General features: G+C 42.8%; 2 protein-coding genes across 2 annotated transcripts in view; both read right to left on the bottom strand.

Annotated features, from left to right (window-relative positions):
• The window catches only part of LOC138399822 (large ribosomal subunit protein eL39-like), a 196,972-nt gene that overhangs the window by 127,169 nt on the left and 42,568 nt on the right, over positions 1 to 27,235 (bottom strand). The window lies entirely within an intron of this gene.
• COX7A2L (cytochrome c oxidase subunit 7A2 like) lies at positions 694 to 12,634 on the bottom strand. The gene is made up of 3 exons (XM_069494296.1): positions 12,350 to 12,634; positions 3,657 to 3,785; positions 694 to 2,185 (listed from the first exon to the last, which is right to left on the bottom strand). Exons 1-3 carry the CDS (start codon positions 12,419 to 12,421, stop codon positions 2,045 to 2,047), a joined length of 342 nt encoding a protein of 113 aa, XP_069350397.1. The 5' UTR covers positions 12,422 to 12,634; the 3' UTR covers positions 694 to 2,044.

Below are 27,235 nucleotides of genomic sequence, written 5' to 3'. Positions count from 1 at the left end.
TTCTAAAAATGATTGTGGTAAGGGTTGCACAACTGAATATTGTAAATATCAATGAATTGTAAACTTTAGATGAACTGTCTGGTGTGTGAATTACATCCCAATAAAGCTATTATTTTTAAAAAACTCAGCTATAGGAGGCTGAGGTGGGAGGATCACTTGAGCTCAGGAGTTCAGGGCTGCAGTAAGTTATGATCCCACCACTGCACTCTAGCCTGGGTGACCCAGCAAGACCCTGTCTCCAAAAAAAGAAACACAACTCTAAAGGACACGTTATTGGGACACCTGGGGAAATTTAAAAATAGACTGTATATTAGACGGTAGTAGTGTTATCAACATTAACTTTATTGAGTTTGACAACTGTATTATGGTTACGAAGGAACATAACTTAGGTGATACCTGCTACAGTATTTATGGCTGATTTATAATTCCATAACTTAATCTTAAAAAAAGATTCAGCAAAAACCATGTATATGCATTGTGGGTGCCCATGTGTGTAAGAACAAAAAAATGCAAACAAAGGTGGCAATATATTGATAACCGGTGATCTAAGTACAGGTGTATATTGTACTATTCTTAACAGTTTTTCTGTAGTTTGAAATTTTTCAAAATAAAAACTTGGGAGAAACAGAGAATAAAATTTGGATTACAAGATTCAGACCATATATATAATAATAAATTTATATATAATAAAATTCCACCTTTTTTCAGCATTAATATAAGTGAAGCCTACCAATCATGACAGCATAGGAAACTAGTGTCTAAATTGTGCCTTACAGGCACAATTCACTAAGGGGCAAGCAAGTTTTTAATAAAGAACCATATGGGCAGGGCACAGTGGCTCACACCTGTGATCCCAGCACCTTGGGAGGCTGAGGTGGGAGGATTGCTTGAGGCCAGGAGTTTGAGACCAGCCTGAGCAACATAGCGAGATCCTGTTTCTACAAAAAAATTTTTCAAATTAGCCAGGTGTGGTGGCATGCGCCTGTAGTCTCAGCCACTCAGGAGGCTGAGGCAGAAGGATTGCTTGAGCCCAGGAGTTCAGGGCTGCAGTGAGCTATTATCGTTCCACCGCACTCCAGCCTGGGTGACAGAGCAAAACCATCTCAAAAATAAATAAATAAATAACATATATATGTATATGGCAATCATCAACATGCTACTAGGCTCCTGTTACTTGACATTGAGGAACCATCTTGTAAAGATTATCTGGTGCTTAATTAAAAAGAAAGAAATTAGACTCAGGTTTAAGATGCTTCTAGTGTTCTGAAATTATTCTGAAAGTTCATTTAATTTAAAAAAAACTTCAAACTTGAAATTTTTCATTCGTGTATTTATTCCACAGTCAAAATAAATCATAATTTAAAGCCGTAACATTTTTAAAAGACAAACGAGAATTTGTGGCACAGCCGCATTAACAAAACAGACAACAGTCTAAAGTGCAACGCTAAACAGGTGTTCTCTGTTCCCATGGTGGAATAAATACACAACAATTACACAGAAAATTTCACTAAAGATGTGAGATGAGGCAAATAACCCTTTGAAACGAACTGCCTGACAAATAATTTCTATTAACATTTTACTGCAAAATGGAAAAATCCCCAAGGTGACTATTAACTTGAACCCCCCATTTCATGCACCTGGCCTTGGTGTCTGTCTTCCTTCCTCAGTCACATCCAAATTCAGAAAGGCTTCTGCACCCCATGTTCAAAAATGCAACCCTAAGTCCCCGAGTTCCTCAGCACAGACGGATGTTAATGAGCCCATATGCAACCTTCATCCAGAACCTCCAGGGAAATCAGGAGCACAAACACAAGAGCACAGTGTCATTTCTAGAAACAATAATTTTAACTGTCAAATGAGCTCTGACAAGCCATATACATTTCATAAACAAACCAAAATATTATCTTCATATCTTTGTTTTTCTTGCAAAAACGTTAAGTCGGCCAGGCCATCCGAGTAAAAAAAAATAAATTTAACAGAAACAATGAAAATGGAAATTCAAAGGGTTTATGCCAAAAAGCAAACCAGTCCTCTGCAGCCTAACTCATTTGTTTTTGGGTTGTGAAGCCATGTAGAGGGCAATCAGGCAGTAGATGGTCCCTCCCACAGTCAGCGCCATGGTGGTCCGGTAAAGCATTTGGTCAGGCAGGCCTCGTTTCAGGTGGATAGGCACACCGTCGGATTTCTTGAAAGCAAGAATTAACAAGGGCATAGTTGATAAGAAAAAGATTTTAAAATTTCAGGCTAATAAAGAACATATTTGTCTACTTTGCAACTAATTCATCAACCCATCACAATGGAAAAAGCCCTAATCCATCAGAATGCTAACTGAAACACTAGTATATTTTCTTACAGCTGAAGCTTGTAAATCCAAAGTCATCTTCACAATGCAGCCTCAGGGAGCATGCAGAACACAAATTCCAACTTTCTAAGGCATTTATCACATATACTGCTTAACTAGGAAAGGGGCACTGGTGAATTTTTTTAAAAGGCAAAGGTAATCAGCAGCTAAACAGAAGTACAAGCACAAGAAGTGTTCTCCATTTATTTTTACATTTAGTTTGGCTTCTGATCATGAGTGCACAAAGTTGGAGCACATCAGTTCAATTAACAGGTTCAAGTCCATTTTGTATTCAACTGCCTTCTTTCCCTCAAACTGTTAAACCCCCATTTAATAATAACCAGACTCCATAAAATGTTTAATTCATTGTTTTTCAGTCTCCAAAATCCCTCTCTACTCCATCTTCAAGACTCCACATGCCCTCTCAGATGTTATTTATCAGATAAAAAGGTACTAAACTGATCAACACAAGTGTTCTATCCCCAAGACAAACCTGAATCTGGGCATATTTTGAGGGGCAAGCTACCTGGGGCAATAGCAGCAGCAGGCACTTCCACTCCCGCGGCACCTGAGATTTGGTCAGGTCACTAACTTTTCAATACTTTATAGGTAGATGAATAATATTTTAAATTCCAATTCTGGCTTCTGTTGATCCGCAAACCAAAGAGTGCCTCCTCTACTTACAATTAGAATAGTCAGAGTCATTAAACCTGCTATTGCTTCTTCCCATGCAATGGTTTCACGGAAAAAGCTATATATGCAATCTGCATACCCTTGAATACTGATGAGGACTTAACACCTTTCCCTCTTTTATCAGTATCTACCTATATAAAGTTCTATTAGTTTACAGCTCAAACTAAAATCAAGGGAATTCTATGTAAAGAAAAAGAAAGAGGTTAAGTAATAAACTAGATTAAAACTCAGTTTCGGCCAGGCACGTTGGCTCACACCTGTAATCCTAGCACTCTGGGAGGCTGAGGCTTGAGGATCACTTGAGCTCAGGAGTTCGAGACCAGCCTGAGCAAGAGCAAGGGCAAGACCCCCATCTCTACTAAAAATAGAAAAAATTAGCCGGATGCAGTGGTGAGCTCCTGTAGTCCTAGCTATTAGGAAAGCTGAGGCAGGAGGATGGCCTTAGTCTAGGAGTTTGAGGTTGCAGTGAGCTATGAAGACACTAATGTACTCTAGCGAGGGTGACAGAGCAAGACTCTGCCTCAAAATGAAAAAAAAAAAAAAAAAAAGACTCAGTTTCATAAGGGATTTTTTAAGCCTATTTATTTCACAGGCTTCTCTGTCCTAGAGTATCTCCCCTCACCTGGAAAAACTTTTGCAGCTCTGGAACTTTGTTTTTCCCAGCATAATCATACGCAGAATCGGAGGTCAGTTTAGTTGGTGTGGCAAATATGATAGGTGGTGCTTCTGTGGAAACCACAGGCTTTAATCCCTGTAGGAAAAAAGGAAAATGGCAAATTGGAAGTATGTCTGAACAAAACTTTCAGGGTGCAGGCTGTCTAAAATAGTGGAGGCAGCCATTCACACACAAGAGAAGGAAAGTCTCCCCAACTCTGCATTACAAGGCCTTTACTTGATCTTCAAACTTTTGATAAAACACCCCAGTCCACGTGCCCAGAGCAACCCCTGTCAAGAACTCCCTACCATTGAGATTGGTGGTGTGGGGGTAGAAACAACAAAAACAAAGGCCCAATCTGAGCTTCCAGAAATGCCTATTGTGTCTATCTTCTTATCAAACCAGTAAAACATTTATAATCTGCTATGAACTTTTGATTAAATTTTCACAAGGGACTTGCCTATCCCTTTTCTCTTTTGGATGAGCTAATGTACTAATATGGAATGTTTAACCCTAAGGCGAACTTCAGAAACTTTTCCAGACACAGTAAGGAAACATCTCAATCTGGAAGCCTGTAATGGTTTAAAAAAAACATACACAAAACCAAAAAAACACTTGTCTTCCAGGACCAGAAAACAAAACAAAAAAATTATAAAGTAACCGAACTTTCCAGCATAAATAAACCCGTAAGTTAAAAACATATATAGTAAAAATAAGAGAAAGAGGGGATGGAAGGAAGTACTGACACAAACTACAACATGGATAAGCCTTTAATACATCATGCGAGTGAAAGCAGCCAGTCACAAAAGACCACATGTATGAATCCATTCATAGCAAAGTCCAGAACAGGGAACTCCAGAGACAGAAGGTAGATTCGTGGTTGCTCAGGGATGGGGTGGGGAACAGGCGATAAGAGCTGAAGGGTGTAGGTTTCCTTTTGAAGTGATGAAAATGCTCTAAAATTAACAGTGGTGAGGGTTGCACATATCTGTGAATACACTAGAAACTACTGAATTGTACACTTTAATTGGGCAAATTGTATGGTATGCAAATGTATCTCAATAAAGCTGTTTAAAAAAAGAAGAACCTAAGAGGAACTCTGGTTTTTCATCTGAAGGAGTAAACCTACAGTGACAAATATATAGATGGTTCTCCAAAATAACCTGCAGATTAAAATAAGGAGCAAGAGTTACAAACCAATAAAATCATCCTTGTATATTAAATTCTAACTAGGAAAAATAAAGTTTTAAAGTGGGAAAGCAGAGTTCAATCCCAGTCTCTACACTTTACAGACAAAAAAGAAAACCTCTTGCCCAAATTAATATAGTTATCAGTCTCCTAATTCTTGTCTCTTAAACAAACCTAAATTATAATTGACTAGGCCTACTCTAAAGATCAGATATTGAAAACCTCAGTGTTACTCCCACCAGGCAGGCATTAGGATCAAAGGGGCAACAAAAAAGTATTTTGGCTTCTGTTTCTTCTGACACAGTCCAGTAAATGAGAATGAACCACAGCCTGTTCTCTGTAATGTATTCACTCATTCAACGTATATTACAGAGCACTCTGTACTAGAAATACACAACGGATAAGACTGCCACAATCTCTGCTATTACAGATACTAATGTTATAGAATAGCTGCAGCTAATATCTATTTAGCCCTTGTTATGTGCTCAGCATCATGCTCAGCATTTGCCATGCATTACCTCATTTAGATATGACAGCAACTCTAGGGAGATACTACTGTTCCCATTTTACAGGAGAAAACTGGATCAGAGAAGGTACCTTGCCTAAGATCATATCGGAAAAGATAAAGCCAACTTTTAAAATTCAAGCCTTTCTGAAGTCCAGAGCCCTTTTAAGTATTCCACTATTTACATCCCACCTTCCCATCAACTGTTGCTTAAAAACAACAAACCATCTAAAGAGAAAGTTTGGTTAAGATCTTGGCCTGCATTTAGTAATATAACACTCAAAACAGAGACAGGGAGTCAGAGAGGCCCTACTACGGAGACCATAAGGACCTCTACTTGAACTGGAGAATGTTAGACACTCCTTTACATCATTCTGGGAGCTCACTGTATTTTCTCCTTACAATGATCATTTCCCCTTGAATGCAAAAATTTAAAAAACCCTTTCTACCAAGCATCTCCAAAATTGGTTTGAAAGTAAATTCATGTTCTGACAGGACTAATGGGGGTATTTTTAGAAGGAATTAAACCTAACTGTTTTGTGTTGACCCATCCAGTGATTCAAAACTACAGCCAAGTTTCTGAACAGTATCATCTGAAAACAGGAGTATCAACCATCTTAACAGTTTTGAATAATCCCATGTTTCCATTTACAATATTGTGACAGTGTAGAATACAGAATTTAAAGTTACCTATCTCGTTACCTAATTCCATCAATTATTATGAATTGTATATTCTCCAATCTTTTTATATGCTTATTTTAATAATTTTATAGCTATAGTCTAAAATCCTACATTCTTTGTTTATAATCATTTTTTTCAGATTCCTACAGTATCCTTAACTGTCAAGTTTACTCTTCACAACTCTGTAAATGAAGTATTATCAGCCCATATTATAGATAATTAAAACAAAGCTCAGAGATTCCATAACAGTCAAATTCACATGTTTGTAGTACCCCATACTATCAATAATTCAGCTGTCTTGGCCCCACAGGTAAAGGGAATAAATATGGTGGTGATGTACTTCACCTACCCATCATTAACACAGACTGCCACACTAGAAGAAAGAATTTTTTTCCTTGGGGCCACAGTGTTTTATTATGAAAATAGAATAAAAACTTCAAAAACAAAACGATCCTTTCTAATTTAACGACAAATTTGTTATTTTTTACTGCTTTCTGTTTGTGTTATATGCAATTAAATTGTCAATAGTAATTGTAACAATAAGAGTATCAACAAGTAAGATTTTCGAGAACCAACCACAGGGTTTCGCACAGGGGGCCACCCATCATGTAACATGTATGCTGCAGCATGGCAGCATGAGCTGCCTGTGCACCACACGGCTCCCACGGTAAAGAGACATATGAGTTACATATGTTTCACGAGGCACGAGGCCCTGGGCTCAAAACTATTGTGAGTTAAATGTAACTCCCATGACAGTTAATGTGTTGAACCTCTGACCAATTTAAAAGTGGTCAACATTCCAATGTTTCAATGCAACTAGATCACCAGCAGCACTAGGTTTCTCAAGCGTGGACTGGACCAAGAAGCTTTATTTATAGGAAGGGATCCAGAATAAATCCCTTTCACCTGTGCCTATTCCAGGACTGTGGCAGCCCCAACCCAGAATTGTGAGCCTCAGATATGTTCCTCCCCATCTCAATAAATTACAATGCCATCCTTCAAGGTACTCAGGCCAAACCTTGGAATTATTCTTGACACCTCTCACACACACACTGCAAATCCTTTTGACTCTACCTTCAAAACATATTCAGAATCTGACCGCTTCTCACCTGTCTCCACCAATCCGCACTCTAGCCCAAGCCCCTGGATTTTTACAACAGCCCTCCCAGCTGGTCTCCCCTCTTCCACCCTTTCTTGCTGCCCTGCAGTCTACTCTTAATGCAACAATCATTGATTGTATTACAACAGAGGATGTTGCAGCTCAGCTCAAACCCTCCCAACGGCCTCCTATCTCACCGAGCAACACCCAAAGTTCTTACACTGGCTTTCAGGGTTCTACTAGATGCATCCCCTTCTTCGCCCTCCTTATTTCATTCCCTTCCTCCTCCTCAGCCCACTGAACTAGCTCCTTAAACCTCCCAGGCACAGGCATGCTCCCTTTGCCTAGAATGCTCTTCTCCAGGTATCCACATGGCTTGCACTCTTTCTTACCTTTGTCGGGTCTTTGTCCATGTCACCTTCTCAGGAAGACTTTTCTAACCACCCTTTTTAAAAATGCATGTCCTCCCCCTTACCCTACTAACAACCTATACCCCTTTCCTGCCTTATTTTTCTCCGCAGCACTTATTACCATCTAACACTATATATACCATCTATATTTTGCTTTGTTTACTGTGTCTCCCCCAACTAGAATAGAAGCCCCATGAGCACAGGATTTTGGCATGTTTTGTTCGCTGCTCTTACTCCCCAAAACTTAGAAAAGCAACTGGCAAAGAGAGCACATTCAGTAAATATTTGTTGAACATACAAATAAGCTAAGGAAGGCTATAGCTTCAACACAATGTAGACTTGAACCAAAGTTATATAAATCAGCACTTGATGGCAGAGACTCCAAACCTCCCAAAGAAAGGAGAAAACAACTGAAAACTGTCCCTAAAATAAGTGGACCATAGATCAAGTAAAAATCACACTTTACTTTTTAATATTGACTCTCCTACCTCCAAAATTGATCGACTGCCCCAATGTTTTCCTTTTCTTCTACCTCTTAGGTTTGGGGAGGAACATGGAGAAAGAGCAGAATTATCTCCCACAATTTTAATTTTTAAATGACAGAAACCTATGTATGACCCCTTGTACTCTGATTTAGGACTGGAAACCAGTTTCAATCACAATGATTCAATTCATTTTTAACTGCAAGCTAGATATCATCACTTCCATGTCCCTCTGACACCTGACACTTGGCATGTCCAAAATTCACTCACAGGCCCACTCAGGAAGTCCTTGTCTCTGTGAAAAGCACCAACACCTTCCCATTCGCCTGTCATCCTGGAGTCCTTCCTGGTCCCCCAACATCTTTCTCATCGGAGAGGACCAACTCTACCACAGCTTTCTGCATCAAGTTGCTCTGTAACTTTGTACTCATTTCTCACAAAATTAAGTCCTACTATCCTAGGCCCTTCCTGATCTACCTCCGTCCTCCACAGTCAAACTTAACCTGTTCGATGATTGTCCACCAGCCCCATGACCTTCCTCCATATCACAAGTCCCTTTATCTAGAATATCATTCTGCCATCTTAACTAGGAGAAGAACTGATCATAAAGTAATTTTTCCCTTTTTAACAAACTTACAGTTTTCTGAAGTGGCTGCACCACTTTGCAGTCCTGCCAGAAATGTACATAATAGGGTTCCAGTTTCTCTACATTTTCACAATACTTGTATTTTTGAGTATAGGCATTCTGGCAGAGGTGAAATGGTATCTCACTGTAGTTTTGATTTGCCTTTCCCTAATGACTAAAGATGATAAGCTTTTTTTTTTTTTTTTTTTTTTTTTGAGACAGAATCTCATTCTCTTGCCTGGGCTAGAGTGCCGTGGCATCAGCCTAGCTCACAGCAACCTCAAACTCCTGGGCTCAAGCGATCCTTCTGCCTCAGCCTCTCGAGTCCCTGAGACTACAGGCATGTGCCACCATGCCCGGCCAATTTTTCTATTTTTAGTAGAGACGGGGTCTTGCTCTTGCTCAAGCTGGTCTCGAACTCCTGACCTCGAGCGATCCTCCCACCTCAGCCTCCCAGAGTGCTAGGATTATAGGCGTGAGCCACCGCGCCAGCCGATGATAAGCATCTTTTTTTCTTTGAGACAGAATCTCGCTCTGTTGCCCTGGGTAGAGTACAGTGGCATCATCATAGCTCACTGCAATCTCCAGCTCCTGAGCTCAAGTGATCCTCCTGCCTCAGCCTCCCAAGTGGCTGGGACTACAGGCACACACCACGACGACCAGCTAATATTTCTATTTTTAGTTAGAGACAGGATCTCACTCTTGCTCAGGCTAGGCTTGAACTCCTGAGCTCAAGCAATCCTCCTGCCTCAGCCTCCCAGAGTGCTAGGATTACAGGCATGAGCCGCCTCACCCAGTCTGGTGAGCATCTTTTCATGTGCTTATTTGCCTCAATTCTATTTGATACAGGACACAGAAAGGTTAGAAAAATGCTTTTCAATCAACCACTGGAAAATACCCTCCAAACAACTATTTGCCATCAAGCTGACTTATAAATCTCTACCTGTGCTATTATTACAGAACTAGCTTTTCCATATTAGGTATTTAATGCATGTTAGGTTATTCACTTAATACTGAAAGTTACAAACATCTTCATTTTACAGTGTGCTAATGTTTCCAAGAAAGGAAAAGTTGAAGTACTCCTAATTATTAATATGAAAGTCAAAGCACCTAGTTGAGAGGGTGCCTGTCACAATGTCTCTGAAATTTACAATTCATATAAAGCCCACACAATATCACTTCTTTCAACATAACTTAAGCAATCTTTAAGTAACTAAGAAGTTTGAATTTTCAAGAGAAACACAATTCAAAAGGTGCTAGAAATCTGAAAGTCCTGTCTATATCAAACACATGTCAAGGTAATCTCTACTCTGAGTGCCAGTTTTATTCCAATATGTCAATTTTTCGTCCAAAATTTTATTTTCCTTACTAGACAACAAAACCTAGATTATGCTAAAGCTCTAATAAAAGAACATCTACAACCACCACCAGAATAGAAAAATTGTGATATAATCATACAATTAAACCCTAGAGCAATAAAAGGGACTAACTATGGGTACAGGTACCATGGATGAACCTCAAAAATACTATATTTGGAAAAATAAGCTTTACACAGAAGAGTACACACTGTGTGGTTTCATTTGCATGAAGCTCAAAAATAGGCAAAACTATCTACAGTGACAGAAGTCAGTATAGGAAGGTGGATAGGGATTGACAGGGTAGGAGGGGAACTTCCTAGGGATGATGTAATATCCTATATATTGATAGGAGTAGGGGTCACACAATGCATGTGTTTTTCAAAACTCAACAAACTGTAACATTTAAGATCCATGCACTGAAAAATAAAGTGTATAGAAGCAGATATTATAGAAATGGCTGTTTTTCCACATAATCTGTAAAAGAAATTACTGTAACACTGCTGACGATTCTTTCAATTCCTTCCTTACAACTCATAAACAATTTGGTTTCAGTGACACCACGCTGGTTTCCCTTCTAATCCTGGACTATTCTTTTGATAAATTTTCCTTCTCCACTCTCCCTTCATGTTTCTGTAAACTAATTATGGTCCCACATTTCTTTCCTATATACTCCCTGCATGATCTCTCCACCAGACTCTACCACCACCTACGGGCTGAAGATGACCACATCACTCTATTAAACTCTATCTAAAACCCAGCTGCTACTAGGCATGACATATCAACACAAGCTCAACACTTACAAACCCTAAATTTTTCTTCCCCATCCCCACACCTGAAAACAACTTGCCCTTCTTATCCTAGATTGAAATCATTCTTAAACATCTTCCCCTTGAGCAAGTTGCAGTGTCCCACAGAAAATGGAGACAACGATAATGGAGCCCACCTGGGCTGCTTACTATTCTAGTCTGCATCTTATTGACCCTGCCCACACTACTCTGTGAGGCTGAGAGATGAATACGATGTTACCTCACACCCGGCTTATAGAGAATAACTAACACTCATCCAGAATCAACCACCTGCCAAAACTGCTAATCACTTGACACACACCTCATTTAATCTGTACTAAAGCTGCCCTGAATGAAACTAAGCTTGCAATAAATTAACTTGGCCAAGGTCACACGATTAAGGCAGCAAAAGCCAGGTTTTGAGCCCAAATCCTTCTGGGGCTCTAAGATTCCCCATCTTCACAACACACAAGCTAGAGATTGTATACAATGGAGTTCTATTCAGCCACAAAAAAAACAATGGTGATATAGCACCTCTTGTATTATCCTGGATAGAGCTGGAACCCATTCTACTAAGTGAAGTATCCCAAGAATGGAAAAACAAGCACCACATGTACTCACCATCAAATTGGTTTTAACTGATCAACACTTAAGTGCACATATAGTAATAACATTCATCAGGTGCCGGGCAGATGGGAGGGGGAAGGAGGGGATGGGTATATACACACCTAATGGGTGCAGTGCGCACCGTCTGGGGGATGGACACGCTTGAAGCTCTGATTCGGGTGGGGCAAGGGCAATATACGTAACCTAAACATTTGTACCCTCATAATATGCTGAAATAAAAAAGAAAAAAATTAAAAAAGAAAAAAAAACTCCAATGGGTAGAATATGAGTGAAATCGGAATACTTTTCAGACCACCCAAATAATAGGCATCTGTCAACCATTTTATACAGTTGGGAAAGTGTAACCTTGGTGCAGGTAACTTCCCAGGCTTCGCGGACAAATGAAGGAACCCGTTAAGTCTCCCAATCCGGATCATACAGCCCCTCCCACCTCATGACTTCCCCAGGTGCCGTCATCCCCGCTCTCCAATCTCGTGCTTAGGTGAGGTTGACTTTTGGACTGTGGCAGGGGGTGACAAACGGACGATGGAAAGGCCGAGAGCCAGACCTCTTCAAAGAAAGAGGGAAAGAGCCAGACCTCGGACTCAAGATGGGTCACTTTCTGGACCCCACGAGCCATGCCTCTTAGACAAGCAACGATCCCGGGGGTCACCTTGACCCCTGCAGAAAGACAAACACAACTTCCATACTGAGCCAATCCCGCCAGGAGAGAAACTACACAAAGAGGAGTCTCAATGACCACAGCGAGCTGGTATGGAGAGGCGGCGGGGAAGTGCGAGGCGAACCGAAACGAACCGAACTGCAGGCAGAAGCCTCTCCGGGCTCCAACGCCGCGACTGCCTGGCGTGGGAGCTCGGGCAGCCACTCCTCCCGTCCAAGCTGGCATGGTGCGGCCCGTACCTGCGGACTATAGGCATCCGAAGCCCATGTTCCCACCAACTTCTGCGTGAAGCCACTAAACTTGTAGTACATGACGCTCGGAGTCCGACTTTCCGCGTCCGCTGCCTGCGCGACCGCCCCAGAAAAGGACCCCGCTTCCCTGGTTGTGGTCCCAAGGCACAGCGCAAGGACCCTGCTCCAGGAGCTGGGCTGCCCGGAGATTGCCTGATTTAAAACATGTAATCTGACGCCACATCGGGGAACCAGAAGCCGATTTCTCAGGACCCCAAAATACAAAACTAGCTCTAATTACAGAAAGCCGCTGTAGCCAGGTCTTTGGAAAATATGAAGTTCCGTCTTTCCTCCATTTCTATTTGGGCAGTGCCACGACGCCTCAAGGAACGCGCAAGCGCCCCGCGGACTAAGCCCGGAGGCTGAGGCTCTGCGGGAAGGTGGGGCGGGCTCTGGGCGGGACCTAAGGTGGGAGGGGCGGGGAAGGGGCGGGGCTGGGTTGAGGTTGGGGCCAGGCGAGAACTTTGCAGGCAGAGAGAGCTGGTCCCGCGGGGCAGCCACTTGGTCGTTGGGTTGAAGGCTTCTCTTCCTTTATCAAACTTTACTTGCTGGTAGTCTCATTTCTTTTCTCCCCACCTTGACCACCTTGAAGCATCTCGGTCTTACTCAGTGTGCCCAGGAATATGGACCGGTCGCCACGCTTCCCCTAGCAACCTGGGACTGTGAGCAAATAAGAAAATTTGGAAGCACCGCCTGTTTAGTACCGAGGGCTGTTGTGGGTTTCGCCTCAATAATATAAAAGTAGCCTCCTGGGCTTTGTGCAGAGGAAATACACATAGACCTAAACTTCAGGCACCAGGGTGTAAATGTTGCACAGTTTCTAAGAATTGGTTTTCATTCTCACCTGAGTTCTTTGGGAAGTGATTACTCATTCTTTTTGGGTCTCTGCTCTTTGAGATAAATGAGGTGGGGGGAGGTGACTAGAAACACTTGCAAAATCTGGACCTTGAGCCTGAAAGATCCGGGACTACCACTTTTAGTTCTGGTAGTATTCATTTCAGGTAAATTTAAAGATGTCTTTTAAGGCTCCACTATGTGCGAGGTTATAGATGCATTTGTAATGCATTTATGAAACCATGCGGCAAACTGATGGATGATACTAACTAACCTTCATATAACATTTTCTATCAACTCATTTAATCTTCACAAGAATCCTATGAGGTAGGTACTATTATCATCTCCATTTTACAGTACAGGAAAATGAGGCCCAGAGAGGCAGCAGAGCTAGTCTTCTGGCTCAAGAGTCTGTACTCTTAAGCACTGTATTACAGGTAAATAGATATAAATCCATTCCGAGAAGAGGGGGATCAAGGCTGAGCACTCCAGAATGAGGGTGTACACCAGCATCTTGTCTTTGGCAAGTCTAAACCCAACACCTCCAAGTACTCAGCACTGCCATACCTTGGAGAGTAAAGGTTTCAGCAGATTCATATAAGCCAATCCAAAGTTGCTGCTTTTACAAAGCAGCATTGTGATATAATGGAAAGAACCTGCGATTTGGGTTTGGGTCCCAATTTCTCCAAGGCTGAGTGATTTGGGACTAATCATTTCCATTTTCTGAGCCTCACTTGCCAATTCTGTAAGGTAGGAATCATAATCATAATCATATCTTTCCTGACTAGTGTTCTGAGAATCAACAGTTCAGTAAGTTACAAAGCTTACACTATGTTAAGTTGGTGATCTTACCTTTGGGTCATTTCCCTTTTTCATAGTTGGCTGTACGTAGGATTCTTAGTTACCATAAATTTTTCTTGGTTACTATAACCTAAACTAATTAAAAACTGGCATCCTTCATACCAAGAAAGGGTATGAACTTACTAGCAAATACTGAGTGGAAAGAAAAGCCTTTCATAGAGTTTAGATTGAAAAGAGAAATGAAATCATTTAGGACAGCTACCTGTCTCCACCCCACTGTCTTCTGGACATGTTTTGGAAGAAGAAAGTAGAGAATGTTCCCCAACTTTTAGCAGAACTAAGGTGTACCAGCTTCTTGAGGTATAAAGTGCCTGTCAACACTGGTTATTTTCTTAAAGTTCCTGCCATCTGATTTTAGATCCTGCAAGACATAAATTAAGAATCCTGAAAATGTTACAACAGCCGGGCTGTTCAGTGGGAGATAAAATGTCAGTAGCAGAGTGTGGGTTGGGATGTCACATGGAGTGGCTGATCATGGGAAGATTTTGTCTCATTTCCCAAATAAAACGCAGCACACTCTGACAGTGCTAAGGCACCCTATTCTCATTCAGATTTGCATATCCCACCTAACATCAAAGATGTGATTTTTTTTATCCTAATCCCTTCAGTTTGCTCCCCCGATCCTATTCTGAGGGAAAGTGACCGCAACTCAGAGTGCAGAAAAGCTTGCCAATCCCCAAGTGAGTGCCAGTGCCAGACTGGCTCCAGGTGAATCAGAATGCTGCTGCTTCTCCATTTATGAGGGCTGTGTGCTAATGGCCTCTGGCAGGCCACTCTGTGAAAGCACTCAGGGAATGGATGGAAAAACTAACATAATTTTAAATTGGGTTATACCGAATATAGATAGGAACTGCCTTGTGAAATAGTTCTTAATTTTTTAAATTCTCTAATTTTCCCCAAATTGACTTTTTAGCAAGACACTTAGTAGGTCTGGCAGATTTAAAATATGTAGGCCCTGTGGTAGCTGAGGTCATTGTGGACTCCTCCTCTGATTCCTTCAAGCCTGTCCTGTCTTCAGGAGGGCTCATTTATCACCTGGCTTTGGTGTCACCAGTTGGGAGCAGAAATATCAGTAATGAACATTGGTTCTGGGCTCATTTACCATAGGAAAAGCCTCCAGGACATAGGCCCTAAAAAGCTTTGCTTTCCCCTACTTTACTGTTTCTTTGCTGCCAAATCCACAAACTGAAGAACATTTTTAATCTGAGGGAGGATGATTATGCACATGGGTTTTGCCCATTCTAAGGTAGTTTCCCTGATAGAAAATGGAATATATATAGTGCAGTGTTATAGTGAAGTGTTATTGGTTTTTTTTTTGTTGTTTGTTTTGTTTTGTTTTTGTGGCTTGTGTCTACTCTCTCTTTGGCAAAAAAAGAAGGTAGAGGAAATACATCTTCTCAACATTTAAAACTGCTAGTGATAGCCTCGAGAAAAGCATCCCAAGTATTAATAAAATATTTAAAAAACAAAATGGAGAGCTAAACTCACTTTATGATACTCAGAATTATGAGTCATGCAATTATAATTTTCATGTGGCAGAAATCTCAGGTGTCATCCCTTCCTGTTTTTGATAAATAAAGTTCTATCTGGTATGGAAATTTTAAGTTTGTTTTTAAAACTTGAAATCTAGATTATATTGATATTGAAAACCAAACCTTTGTTAAAGCATGGTGTTTTTACAGCAAAAGATTTGAGGGTCTGAGTTCTGCATTTCTTGCCCAAAGGAGGGGAGATGGCAGCTGGGATTGCAGTTGCTGGGACAGCTTTATTGCAGTTTAGGATGAACATATTGACATCAACTCCCTACTCTGACCTTCTCATTGTTGAATGTCAATACAGTGTGTGAAACTGTCTCACTTTTGCCTGCCTGCTTTTCGTTTTGTGCAAGTCAAAAGCACATCCACAGAGAATATGGATTTAACTCAAATTTGACACATCACATTTCATTTCACTGGTTAAGAAAGGCTGAGATATGACTCATAATTTATTTTAAATCATTTTAAATACACTTAATTATGCAAAGAAAAAAGTTGACATTCAGAACAAGATTCAGGCTATTTTACATTGACATCATCTATAAAAATACAGTACATACCATGTTGTCCTATGCATACAGTAGAAGGATTAGCAGTAGCTTTCTCCAGTTTTGGGGACAAGGGGTAGTTCCTAATCACTGGGATTCCCACTCTCTGCATCACATATGTCTATAGTGTTGAAATATTTCACAGTGAGTATGTATGACTTCTATAAGCCAGTATTCACACACACAAATAACAGAGTCCCCAAAAGACAAAAATTAGAATTTTTAAAATGTTTATATGTACTTATACCCCAAACTACCATTTAACTTAGAATATTCTTTAATAATCCCCATATAGATATGAGGACCTATTAAGTGACAATCTCCAAGTGCTAGGCCACGGGGAGGGTGACTTGAGGGCTGTTCTGCCCATTACAGCTAACACTGTAGTGGTTCTTCACCTGCTGTTGGAGAAAAGAATGAATGAATGAACAAATGAGAACAAATGAACATCACCTCTACATATTGCTGTAAGAAATGAGCAACCACTCTGGATAGTTATTTATACTGTGTGCCCTGACAGCCGTGGAAATTGATGACCAAGCAGAAAAGGAGCTAAAGAGCCATACATCCGGGTCTCAAAAATCTTGATGAAGCATTTTCCTTTGCAGTAGTAAAACTTTTTGTCTGTAGAAAAATCTACCTGGATCTATTCAATATCGAAAGGTAGGTGCTCTGTAGCCATTGAATTATGTCCAGATTCCAACCCTGCACTAGATTTGTGACCTTTGGCTAATTCCTTAATGTCTCTTGGCCATAGAATAAAAAAATTCAACTTAACAGGGTAATTGCAAAGATTAAATAAGATAATATGTGCTAAAAAGACTTAAAGAAAATATGTAAATACGTGGCAGTCTATATAGGAAATAACATTGTGTAAAAATGATCAGACTGGATCTATAGTCACTGATTTAACCAAAAATTAATTTAGCATGATGTGAAGCATTAGAATTTTAAGTTTATTGGAGTTTGTGTAAAGTTAGCTGGTTATAATAAAAATAGTAACCTAAAAATCTTTCCATTTCCTCAGTCCCCATCCCTTTCTCTCTTTTGCTTTTCTCTCTTCCTTTCTCCTTCCCCCAAGAGTAGTAAATGTTAGTTAAGGTCATAGGACAGCCAGACCAGAGCTGTCAGGTGGATTGGATCACGGTAGGAAAACAGCCACCAAAGATAAGGAATCTATGTTAAAAACCTGAAGGCCAATGTGAGGAATCTGGTGTCCCATTAAAATAACAGCTGACCTTTTAGCATTGGCATTGAAACTCAAAAATCAGATCACTTCCAAATGCTAAATCCATAATTAACTTGCCTCTCCTTCCTCCTCAGATTCTTAAATGGTGGAAATTTGGCGTTCCTTTCATCCTGCTACATAGAAACAAAGCCACAGTCCTATGATGACCTTCTGAAGAGGGTGACAGCTACATAGGCCACACTGACCAACCTGGGTTTGAATCCTAGCTCTTCCTACTGACAAGCACAGTTACCTTGGGCAAGTTACTTCCCCATTCTGGGTCTCAGAGGTGAAGTGAAGGCTCTAAATCACAGATTATCTGTGTACTACCACGTAGCAAAGGTACCAGCATGTGTTCACTAGTGCCTGGGCACAGCCTGCCAGGTGATTCTAAAACGGCTGACTTGGGGAAGAGGGCTGGGGAAATCAGCCTGCAAGAAATGGACCAGTCTATAGCTTGGGAAACAATGGCCATGAAAAAAAAGGCTAGGAGGAAGTTATAAATCTGCAGAATATATCTAATGGAAGGCAAATCTCCCCCTTAAAAGAAAGGGAACTGGAGAGAGTATGACATGTTGAAAACTACAACTGAGAAAAAGCCCAAGTCTGGGGCCGTTAGCGTGGCTGTGCCCTCCACGGACGCCCCCCCACCGGTACTCTGGCCCAGGAGAGAAATGTGCTAACCAGCCATTCCAAATAACCCAAAGGTCTCAGCAAAAGACTAATAATGCTGAAGCTGGGCTTTCTGACAGCGGGGAGAGTGGAAGGAAAACAGGCTTATTGTCGTTTCATCGTTTGATCCTCACATCTTTTTTTTTTTTCTTTTTTTTATTTTATTTCCATATAATGTCTTTCTATTTTTAGTAGAGACGGGGTCTCGCTCTTGCTCAGGCTGGTCTCGAACTCCTGACCTTGAGCGATCCACCCGCCTCGGCCTCCCAGAGTGCTAGGATTACAGGCGTGAGCCACCGCGCCCGGCCGATCCTCACATCTTTTCCACCCTGCAAACTGCAAGGCTAGCCCGTCCTCTTCCCTGGCACTTCTGTATCCTCACAGCAGCCCACAGATGCTCATCAGAGAATGACTGCATCTATTATAATCTAAGCCATGGTAAAGGTAAAAATCAAATCAAGGTGTTTGTGTTTTATCCCCCCGAGGAGAAGCAAGCACTCCGTGAACACACATAGCCTTGTTTCGGCACAGATGTCAGGAACGCAGAGCCTGTAAATCTGCCCAGGCAGTTCTGTTCTTGAATCATTAAGAACAACCGAGTGGGTGGAACAAGAACATGAAATTGCTGTGTGCACTCGTGTTTTGTTTATGGAGCAATCATTTCTAGACGTGTTTTCTTTTTTTATGAAGAATCTTTTCTATGTTTGCCTTTTATCACCCCACCTTCCTTCCTGTCCCCAGCTCTCCCACACCCACTAAAAAGAAACATCGAGAGCATCACAGAAATCTCTGCAAATTTAAAGAATAGGTTACATTAAGTGTCTCTCTAAACCAATTCCGTTTACTCAGTCAAAATAAATGATTTGGTAATATGAATAACACAGGTAACAGTTGAATCTGAACATTGTGTTTTGTTTAAAAAGTTCAAAACAACAGCTCCTAAATCATAAAAATCACTTGTCTTTTTCTGTCATTGTGCTATGAGGGCCTTGTTAACCCAGTGAACTGAAAGTTCTTGTGATGCTAATTATCATCAGTATTTAATTAGTGGTTTATGCCACAAAATTCTTTACTTCACTGAGCCTCAGTTTGTTTGTCTATAAAATGGGAATAATATCTACTTTGTGAGTGCCTAGCACATAGTAAACACTCATTAAACTGTAGCAGTTACTGTTGTTACTAATAGTAGTAGCAGCTAGGTGGACAGGATGGAGTGGGATTTTGCCAAATCCTGTCACTCCTCTTCTCTGAAAAGCCCCAACCTTGGCACATAGCAGGCATCCAGTGATGGCTCTTAGACCTATCTTGGTGATAATAAATCCCAGTTAGTGCCCCAGGCTTTCTGTACCCCCAGCAGTTTCCATCCACCTCCCCACCTGCCCAGCTGCTCCCTCCCCCGCCCCTAGAAGGGGTTTGTGTGTTAGCTCTGGCGCTGTGTTTACCATCTGGGTGGGTCTCACTTTCTTGTTTTTTCTCCTGTTGTTTTTGGCTTCTCCTCATTGTCCTGCCTGGCACACACCCCAGCCACGTTCTCTGTGGCATATCACCGCATGTGCCCCTGTTTTTGGCATCGGGCTTGCTGCTGGAAGCAGAACATGGTGGCATCAGGTGCTTTAAAACAGGGAGAGATTGCATTAAATTTTCTCCCTGGCAAATGAGCTAGGTTTTTAAAAAATGTTCCATGGAATGGATCTAATAACTCAGTTCCATGATAATTTCTTCTCTGCTTGCTCTAATTGCAAAGAATTCTTCCAGAAACAATGGAGTATTACAGCTTTTCAGTAGGCTAAAGAGACTGCATTTACATAGGGCTTTTATCCAGAGGAAGGCTTTTCAGACTTTACCCACAGCACAGCCAGGTTCCAAGGAAACTTCCCCAGCAAGGCCAGGGCTGGTCCTGCAGAAGACCCAGCAGGCTGACCGGGGGTCACGGGTCTCCAAATCATGCCCTCCCCGGGACATTCTTAGGAGGTTCCACAAGAGGTACTTTGCTTTTTGATCTGAAAGCCTGTCCAGCCAACATTCAGGTCTAGGACAAGATCTTAACTTGAAGAAAGGCCTACTTTCTTCAGGCTCTGGGACTGCCAGGGGCTGTCTGTCCCCAGCCAAGCACACTCCAGGAGCTGATCAAATTAGAAAACTAGGGGGAGAGGGGTGTGGGGGCACAGACTCTTGCAAGAGAGCTGTAATGCTGCCAATCAACTAGCACTTAATTTCCGGTGGGTTGTAAAAGTGCCATTTATCCTGCAAGCTGCAGGGTGAGCAGCCCAGTAGGATTCTAAGTTAAATGATGCAGGGAGAACAACTCTTGGTGAGGATTTTGTGCCTCAATTAAAAACAAAGCAAAAAAAAGACCAAACCTATTTTTATGTTGATTGCAAATATTGTAGGGAAGGAATCTCTTCCCCTTAAACTCCCTTGATGAAGCTACAGGTTGCCTGATAGGTGACAGGAGGCCTGGAACTACTGAACACCCCTCCTAGGCACAAATGGAGCGTTGCTACTACACCCATATGGGGCTGGGCTCTGCAGGCTGCCCGGCCAAATTTTAGCCACTTTGGCACTGTCCTGCCAATAATGGGATGGTCCCCAGGGAAAATGGGTGAAGTCAGGTGCAGAAGGATCTGGGTGAATGGATCGATCACAGGGCAGATAGGAGCAGGGAGGGGCAGTGGCCCTGGAACAGCAAAGCAGTTGGCAGAAGGAGGCCAGATATGGCTCTGCTGCTGTCGGACATTTGTACCCTCTCCTGAGCTTGCAGACTTCTCCTGATTTAGAAAATCACGGGGAACTGCTCATGTCTAAGACGGGCTGCGCAAGAAAGAAACAACTTCATGTAACCCTGTAACTGGAGCATTGGTGGTGGAGTCTGTCATTTAAATTCCTTATAGGATACAAAAATGTTATTCAATAAATATTACCAAGTTGCCATCCAATAGAATGTTCCGTGATGAGGATAATGTTCTATGTCCATGCGGGCCAATACAGTAGCCCCTGGCCACATGTGGCTGTAGAGCACTTGGAATGTGACTAGTGCAACTGAAGAACTTAATTTTTAATTTGATTTCATTTTCATTTTAATTTAGATAGCCACATACAGCTAGTGGCTATCCTGGGTAACACAGGTTTAAGGGGATGAAGGTGTGGAGGAGAAAGCAGACTTAAGAGCAACATCCCTATTTGTCCAAGTCTCCAAAGAAGGAAATCCAACTCATTTGCTAATGAATTCAGGCCACAGGAGTAAAATAATAATTTCAATTTCTATTAAAAAGTACGTTAATTCCTGTCTAAATATTGAACCACAATAGCGTCTCTTTTTCACAATTTCAGTGGGGAAAAGACCATTTTATGCTTCTGGAAAATAGGAGTGTCACTCTCATCGTCTGGCCAGCATTAATATCTCCATCTTCTAGCCACGCAGGGTCTTGCCTCTGTAGGCTTCTAATGTCATGCTATGATTTTTATAGCCAGAGGCAAAAGCAAGTTCTTCTATTGCAAATGACAGGTCGGGTTTCCCACCCTGATTTAGACAAGCACTCCATCCAATAGTTCACTGCATTTCAACATTTCTCTTTGCAAAGCGGCAACTTCATCCTCTAAGAAATGTTTCACATGTGGCTGACTGCTGTTCAACCAGCTCACGTCGGGGGACGTGTCACCCCTAGGCCTGGGCAAATCCCCTGAATAAAGTGGCCTCTGCCCACAGACAGTGGGCACCAGGGAAGGGGCAGCACCCAGCTGCCCCTGTGGAGAGGGCCCTGAATCCCTGGCCTTACCCCTTGCAAGGGACAAAGGTCAAGCAGAGAGGGCACAGGTAAGGGGGAACGAAGAGGTCTCAAGCAGGGCACAGGCTGGCAGCAGCAGGCCAAGTGCTTGGCAGTAGGGGAGGAAGAGGGGGATGAGGCTCTTCAGGTTAAAAACACACAACTAAAAGGTCCAGTAAGCCGGCAGCCGGGAGCCACATGTCTGAGCCAAACAATAAGCCTTTAAAAATCCACAAAGCTCAAGCACAGCACAACAGCATTCTCTGAAGTCAGAGCTCTGCCCTGGTCTTGTGAAAAGCACCAAGGACTCACCCTGCAGCAGCCGCCCCCCAAGCAGCAGGGCAGGGGCAGGATGTCCCAGGCAGCTGGAGATGCTGAAAGCAGACCCCAGCCCAGGCTCTGCAGGCCTGGGCAGGCAGCTCAGCCAGGCCTGCTGCATTGATACATGACCCTAATGAGCAGGATAAACAGCATTTGGGGCCATTTGCTGTGAAATGGACTGGAATATATGAGAAATCAGCCTTGTATGGGCAAAAAACACACACATCAGCAGAAAATAATGTGCCACAAAAGTTTAAACTGAAGACGTGCCATTCTGAGTGTGTGGAGGCGTTAATGCTTACGTAATTAATCATTTCATATTTGAAAATTGGGATTTTTTTTCCCTTTAATTAATTATCCAGTAGACTCGTTATAGTACATTTTTCATGTCAAAAAGGCAGTGGGTTCTAAGAGAAGGGGGGCCACCGGGAAAAAGTGACAGCATGTTACAGTGTGCTGTGGAAAGTACAGGAACCACCGTCGTCCCTGCTAAAAAAAAATCCCTGTGGAAGGTGCAGAAGCCCAGAACTGGGCAAAATCTATGGGACTTATCCAAGTCCCATGAATGCAAGACTTGCTGGTGCTCACATTTTTCAGAACCTGCGTTTAGGTCCTAACCAAGTGTTGTTGCCTGCTCGGCCAGTGTATTTGTCTTTTACTAGAAAAAGGGTGCATCATGAGGGCTAAAGATTAAACTCCGAAGCCAACCACCTGGATTCCAGTCCTGACTGCAACTTATCAATGCTCGACTTTAGGCAAGTCACTCTTAACCTCTTTGTGCTTCAGTTTCCTGCTCTGTACGATGCAGATAATGACAGTATCTACCTCAGAGTTGTTGAGAGAAGCAAATAAAATAATGCATATAAATTGCTTACTTAGGTCCCTGGCACATGTTGAAGACTCAAAAATGGTAGGTTTTATTTCTAGAGTAGTTACAATTCTTTGTGGAACAGAAGACCACCCTTGACTTTTTCTTCACAAAGCTCTGTGTGTGTGTGTGTGTGTGTGTGTGTGTGTGTGTATGTGTTTTAAAACATACATAGCAAAATTGAGTATTTGAACCCTTTGTAAGTGTACAGGTCAGTGGCATTAAGCATATTCACACTGTTGGGGAACTGTCACCACCATCCATTTCCAGAACTTTTTTATCTTCCCCAACTGAAACTCTGAAGCCATTAAACACCAACTGCCCATTTCCTCCCCCACCCCCAGCCCCTGGCAGCCAGCACTCTACTTTCTATATCTATGTATTTGTCTACTCTAGGAACTTCATGTAAGAGGAATTATAATACTGTTTGTCCTCTGTGACTGGCTTACTTAGCGTAATGTTTCCAAGTTTCATCCATGTTGTAGCATGTATCAGAACTTCATTTTCTTTTACGGCTGAATAACATTCTGTTGTATGTTTATACCACGGTCTGTTTTTCCACTCACCTGTTGATAGACACCTGGGTTGCTTCCATCTTTTGGCTACTGCGAATAGTGCTGCGATGAACACGCGTGGACAAATTATCTCCTCAAGTCTCTGCTTTCACTTCTTCTGGGTGAATGTGGAATTCCACTTCCCCAATGTGGAACTGCTGGATTTTTTGAGGAATCACCATATCATTTTCCATAACTACTGCACCATTTTACATTCCCACCAGCAATGTACAAGGCTTCTCACCAACACTTGTTATTTTCTGTTTGTTTGTTTGTTTGATGAAAGCCAACCTGATGGGCGTGAAGTGGTATCGAATGGTGGTTTGAATTACATTTCCCTAATGACTGGCGATGTTGAGCATCCTTTCATGTGCACACAGCTCTCTGACAGCGAGAGCAATGGGAAGAGCCGGGCAGAAATCCGTTGGAACTGCCACGAGCAGGGACTACAAGCCCCCTATTCAGGGACAACGCAGGCCAATCCTGAGAGTTCCCTAGGATGACTGCTGATTCAAAACTGGGGCAAGTCCAAGAAAAAGGAAGCCAGACAGAGAGAAGGAGCTGTTCTGAGTGAGCTGTTGAAACTATATAGATAGTCCAAAAAGGCAGAAGGTGCTCATATTTGTGCTCCGGGTGGAAGGATCATGCCCTCCCAGGACACTCGGGGGCCTGGCCTCCCTCTGCAGCTCTGAGCGGGCCCAGGCAGCTGGCTCCTCACAGCCTCTGCAGGGGGAAGGGAGCTAGGAGCCCCTTCCCACACACACCCCCCACCAGAAGCTCCAGACTTCGTCCTGGACACCTGCAGGCAGCAGACAAGGATGGGAAAAGGCCACTGAGCTGTCCCTCTGTGAGGCTCCATCCTCGATCCTTTCTCCAATTGTGCCACGTCGCTAGCACTGCACCCTGCCTCCTGCTGCTAGTTTTCTATCGCTACCTGAAGTTAACTTGTTTATTTCTTTGCTTACCTTTTAATTGTCCCTCTCCCTCTCTGGGTGGTCAGCTCATGCAAGGAGAGACTTTGTCTCATTTGCCTGGCACAGACCAGGAGCTCAGTAAATATTTGTTGAGCAAATGGATGAACTGTCTCGATGCATTTCCTCCCCACGAGCTCTGGTCTCCCTCTTCTCTCAGTCGTGGCGCTGGAACCTCTGACTTCTCTCTCTTCTCCGACTCTACCACCACTTCACCTCACACTCAGTTTTTTCATGGAAATGTCTCTCCTTTCTTTTTTCTTTTTCTTTTTCTTTTTTTTTTTTTTTCATGAGACAGAGTCTCATTCTGTTTCCCGGGCTAGAGTGCCGTGGCGTCAGCCTAGCTCACAGCAACCTCAAACTCCTGGGCTCGAGCAATCCTTCTGCCTCAGACTCTTGAGTAGCTGGGACTACAGGCATGTGCCACCATGCCCGGCTAATTTTTTCTATATATTTTTAGTTGTCTGGCTAATTTCTTTCTATTTTTAGTAGAGACAGGGGTCTCGCTCTTGCTCAGGCTGGTCTCGAACTCCTGACCTCGAGAGATCCTCTCACCTCAGCCTCCCAGAGTGCTAAAATTATATAGGCATGAGCCACCACGCCCGGCCGAAATGCCTCTCCTAATCTCCTCCTTCTCTGGCTGCTGGCCCTCAGCCCTGGGCTACTCGACCAGTTACAGTGGCCAAGACTTCAGTCTCTTCCTCTCCAATTTACTCCAAAACCTTTTCTTCAAATACTCTTTTGCCACATCTTCCCCCAGTCAAGAATCTGTACCCACTCACCCAGTTCTGGTGTGTCAGCGTCTATGGAAGCTAAAGCCTTAAAAAGGTGTAAACTCTTTGACCCAGAAATTCCACTTCTATGAATTTGTGTTATGAAATAATCATAATTATATCCAAAGATGTATCTTCAAAGATACGCATTATGGTGAAAATGGGCAATTGGATAAATAAATTATGATACATCTGCAAAATGAAATACTTAGAACCTATTACAATGTCATGCTGTAGTAGAATTCTTGACACTGGAAGATGTTATTAATGTACTGTTATATTTTATTTAAAACAGAAGTATTAGTTAAGATACATTTTTTTGGTTGTTTGTTTTTGAGACAGGGTCTCCTTCTGTCACCCAGGCTAGAGTGCAGTGGCATCTTCATAACTCCCTCCAACCTGAAACTCCTGGGCTCAAGTGATCCTCCCGCCTCAGCCTCCCAAGTAACTGGGACTACAGGTGCACACCACCTCACCTGCCTAATTTTTCTGTTTTTTGTAAAGATGGAGTCTTGCTATGTTGCTCAGGCTGTTCTTGAACTCCTGGCCTCAAGCAATCCTCCCTCCTCAGCCTCCCAAAGTGCTAGGATCACAAGCGTGAGCCACCACACACAGCTAAGTACATTTTTGGATGCTAAAACAAAAGTCAAAATGATAGTGGCTTAAATAAGATAGGAGTTCATGGAATCTAGGGCTGACGAGGGGTCCACAGGGTCAGGGACCCAGGCTCCTTCTCTCTTGTGGCTCCATTATCGACCTTGTGGTCTACGATGGCTGCTCCAAGCTCGTGTCATCACAGCTGTGGGGGGACAGGGAGATGTGGGTGTAGGGAGCATACCCCCATCCTTTAAGGGCATGAGCCAGAATTTGCACACATCCCTTCTGCTCACATTCATTAGCCGGAAATTAATCACACAGCCATGCCTCAGCGTGAGGGAGATGAGAAAATGAATCGTATGCCCACTGAAAGCAAGGAGCTTTGATGCCTAAAGGACCAAGGAGAGTGGGTGTGGGCATAACACAGCACACGGCAGAGCACACGTGCACCATGGTGTACACCAAAAGTTTTAGCTGTGATGATCTCTAAATGCTGATTTTTATATTTGTTTGTGCTTTCCTGTACAAATTCTCTAATGAACATGTATTACTTTTGAAGTCAAGGCAAAAAAAACGTTACCACATTTCCTGTCTAATTAGTCGAGTCTCCCTGAGCTTCTGTCTCATTTCCTGCCAGGCCAGCGTCCATTGCAGGACCAGCACAGCCCTGGCTCATTTCGCCTCAGGGCCTTTTAATTACACTGTCCTCAGGGTCCCAGTGCTGTCTGACCTCCTCCCCCAACATTGCCATCCAATTCTCCTCCTTATCAGAGTCACTTCAGGATCGAGAGGTTCCCCAACTGTCTCAGGCTCTGGGCAATCTTGTCTTGAAAGCGCCTACACCACATCCACGTGCACACGGTTGCGCCCCCTTTTTTTTTCTTTTTTAGAGACGGGGTTTAGAGGGGTCTTGCTATGTTGCCCGGGCTGCTCTCGAACTCCTGGCCTCAAGTGATCCTCCTGCCTTGGCCTCCCAAGTGCTGGAATTACAGGCGCGAGTCACAGCACTCAGCCAGTGTTGCACCTTTGTTAAGCCCTCTGCGGTCCCCCCATCATGTCTTGTGTGAACTTCAACAAGACTAGAAGTGCCTGGAAAGCAGGCGATATCTTACACTGCTGTGGTCTTCCCTTTGGTCCCCAGAACCAGCTGTTTCTGAACAGAGTATGACAGAGCCACAGTCAAGAGTTATTTCTGCTCTGCCTTTGTCAAAGAGGATGCGATAGAGCAGTGGAGGAGTTTCAGCTCAAAGATTTATGGGCGGGGGCCGGGCGCGGTGGCTCACGCCTGTAATCCTAGCACTCTGGGAGG

Source organism: Eulemur rufifrons, chromosome 19, assembly GCF_041146395.1.
Source record: "Eulemur rufifrons isolate Redbay chromosome 19, OSU_ERuf_1, whole genome shotgun sequence".
In the NCBI taxonomy this organism is placed as follows: domain Eukaryota; kingdom Metazoa; phylum Chordata; class Mammalia; order Primates; family Lemuridae; genus Eulemur; species Eulemur rufifrons.
The sequence above is the reverse complement of the archived record's forward strand: the minus strand, read 5'-3'. Positions and strand labels throughout refer to the sequence as shown.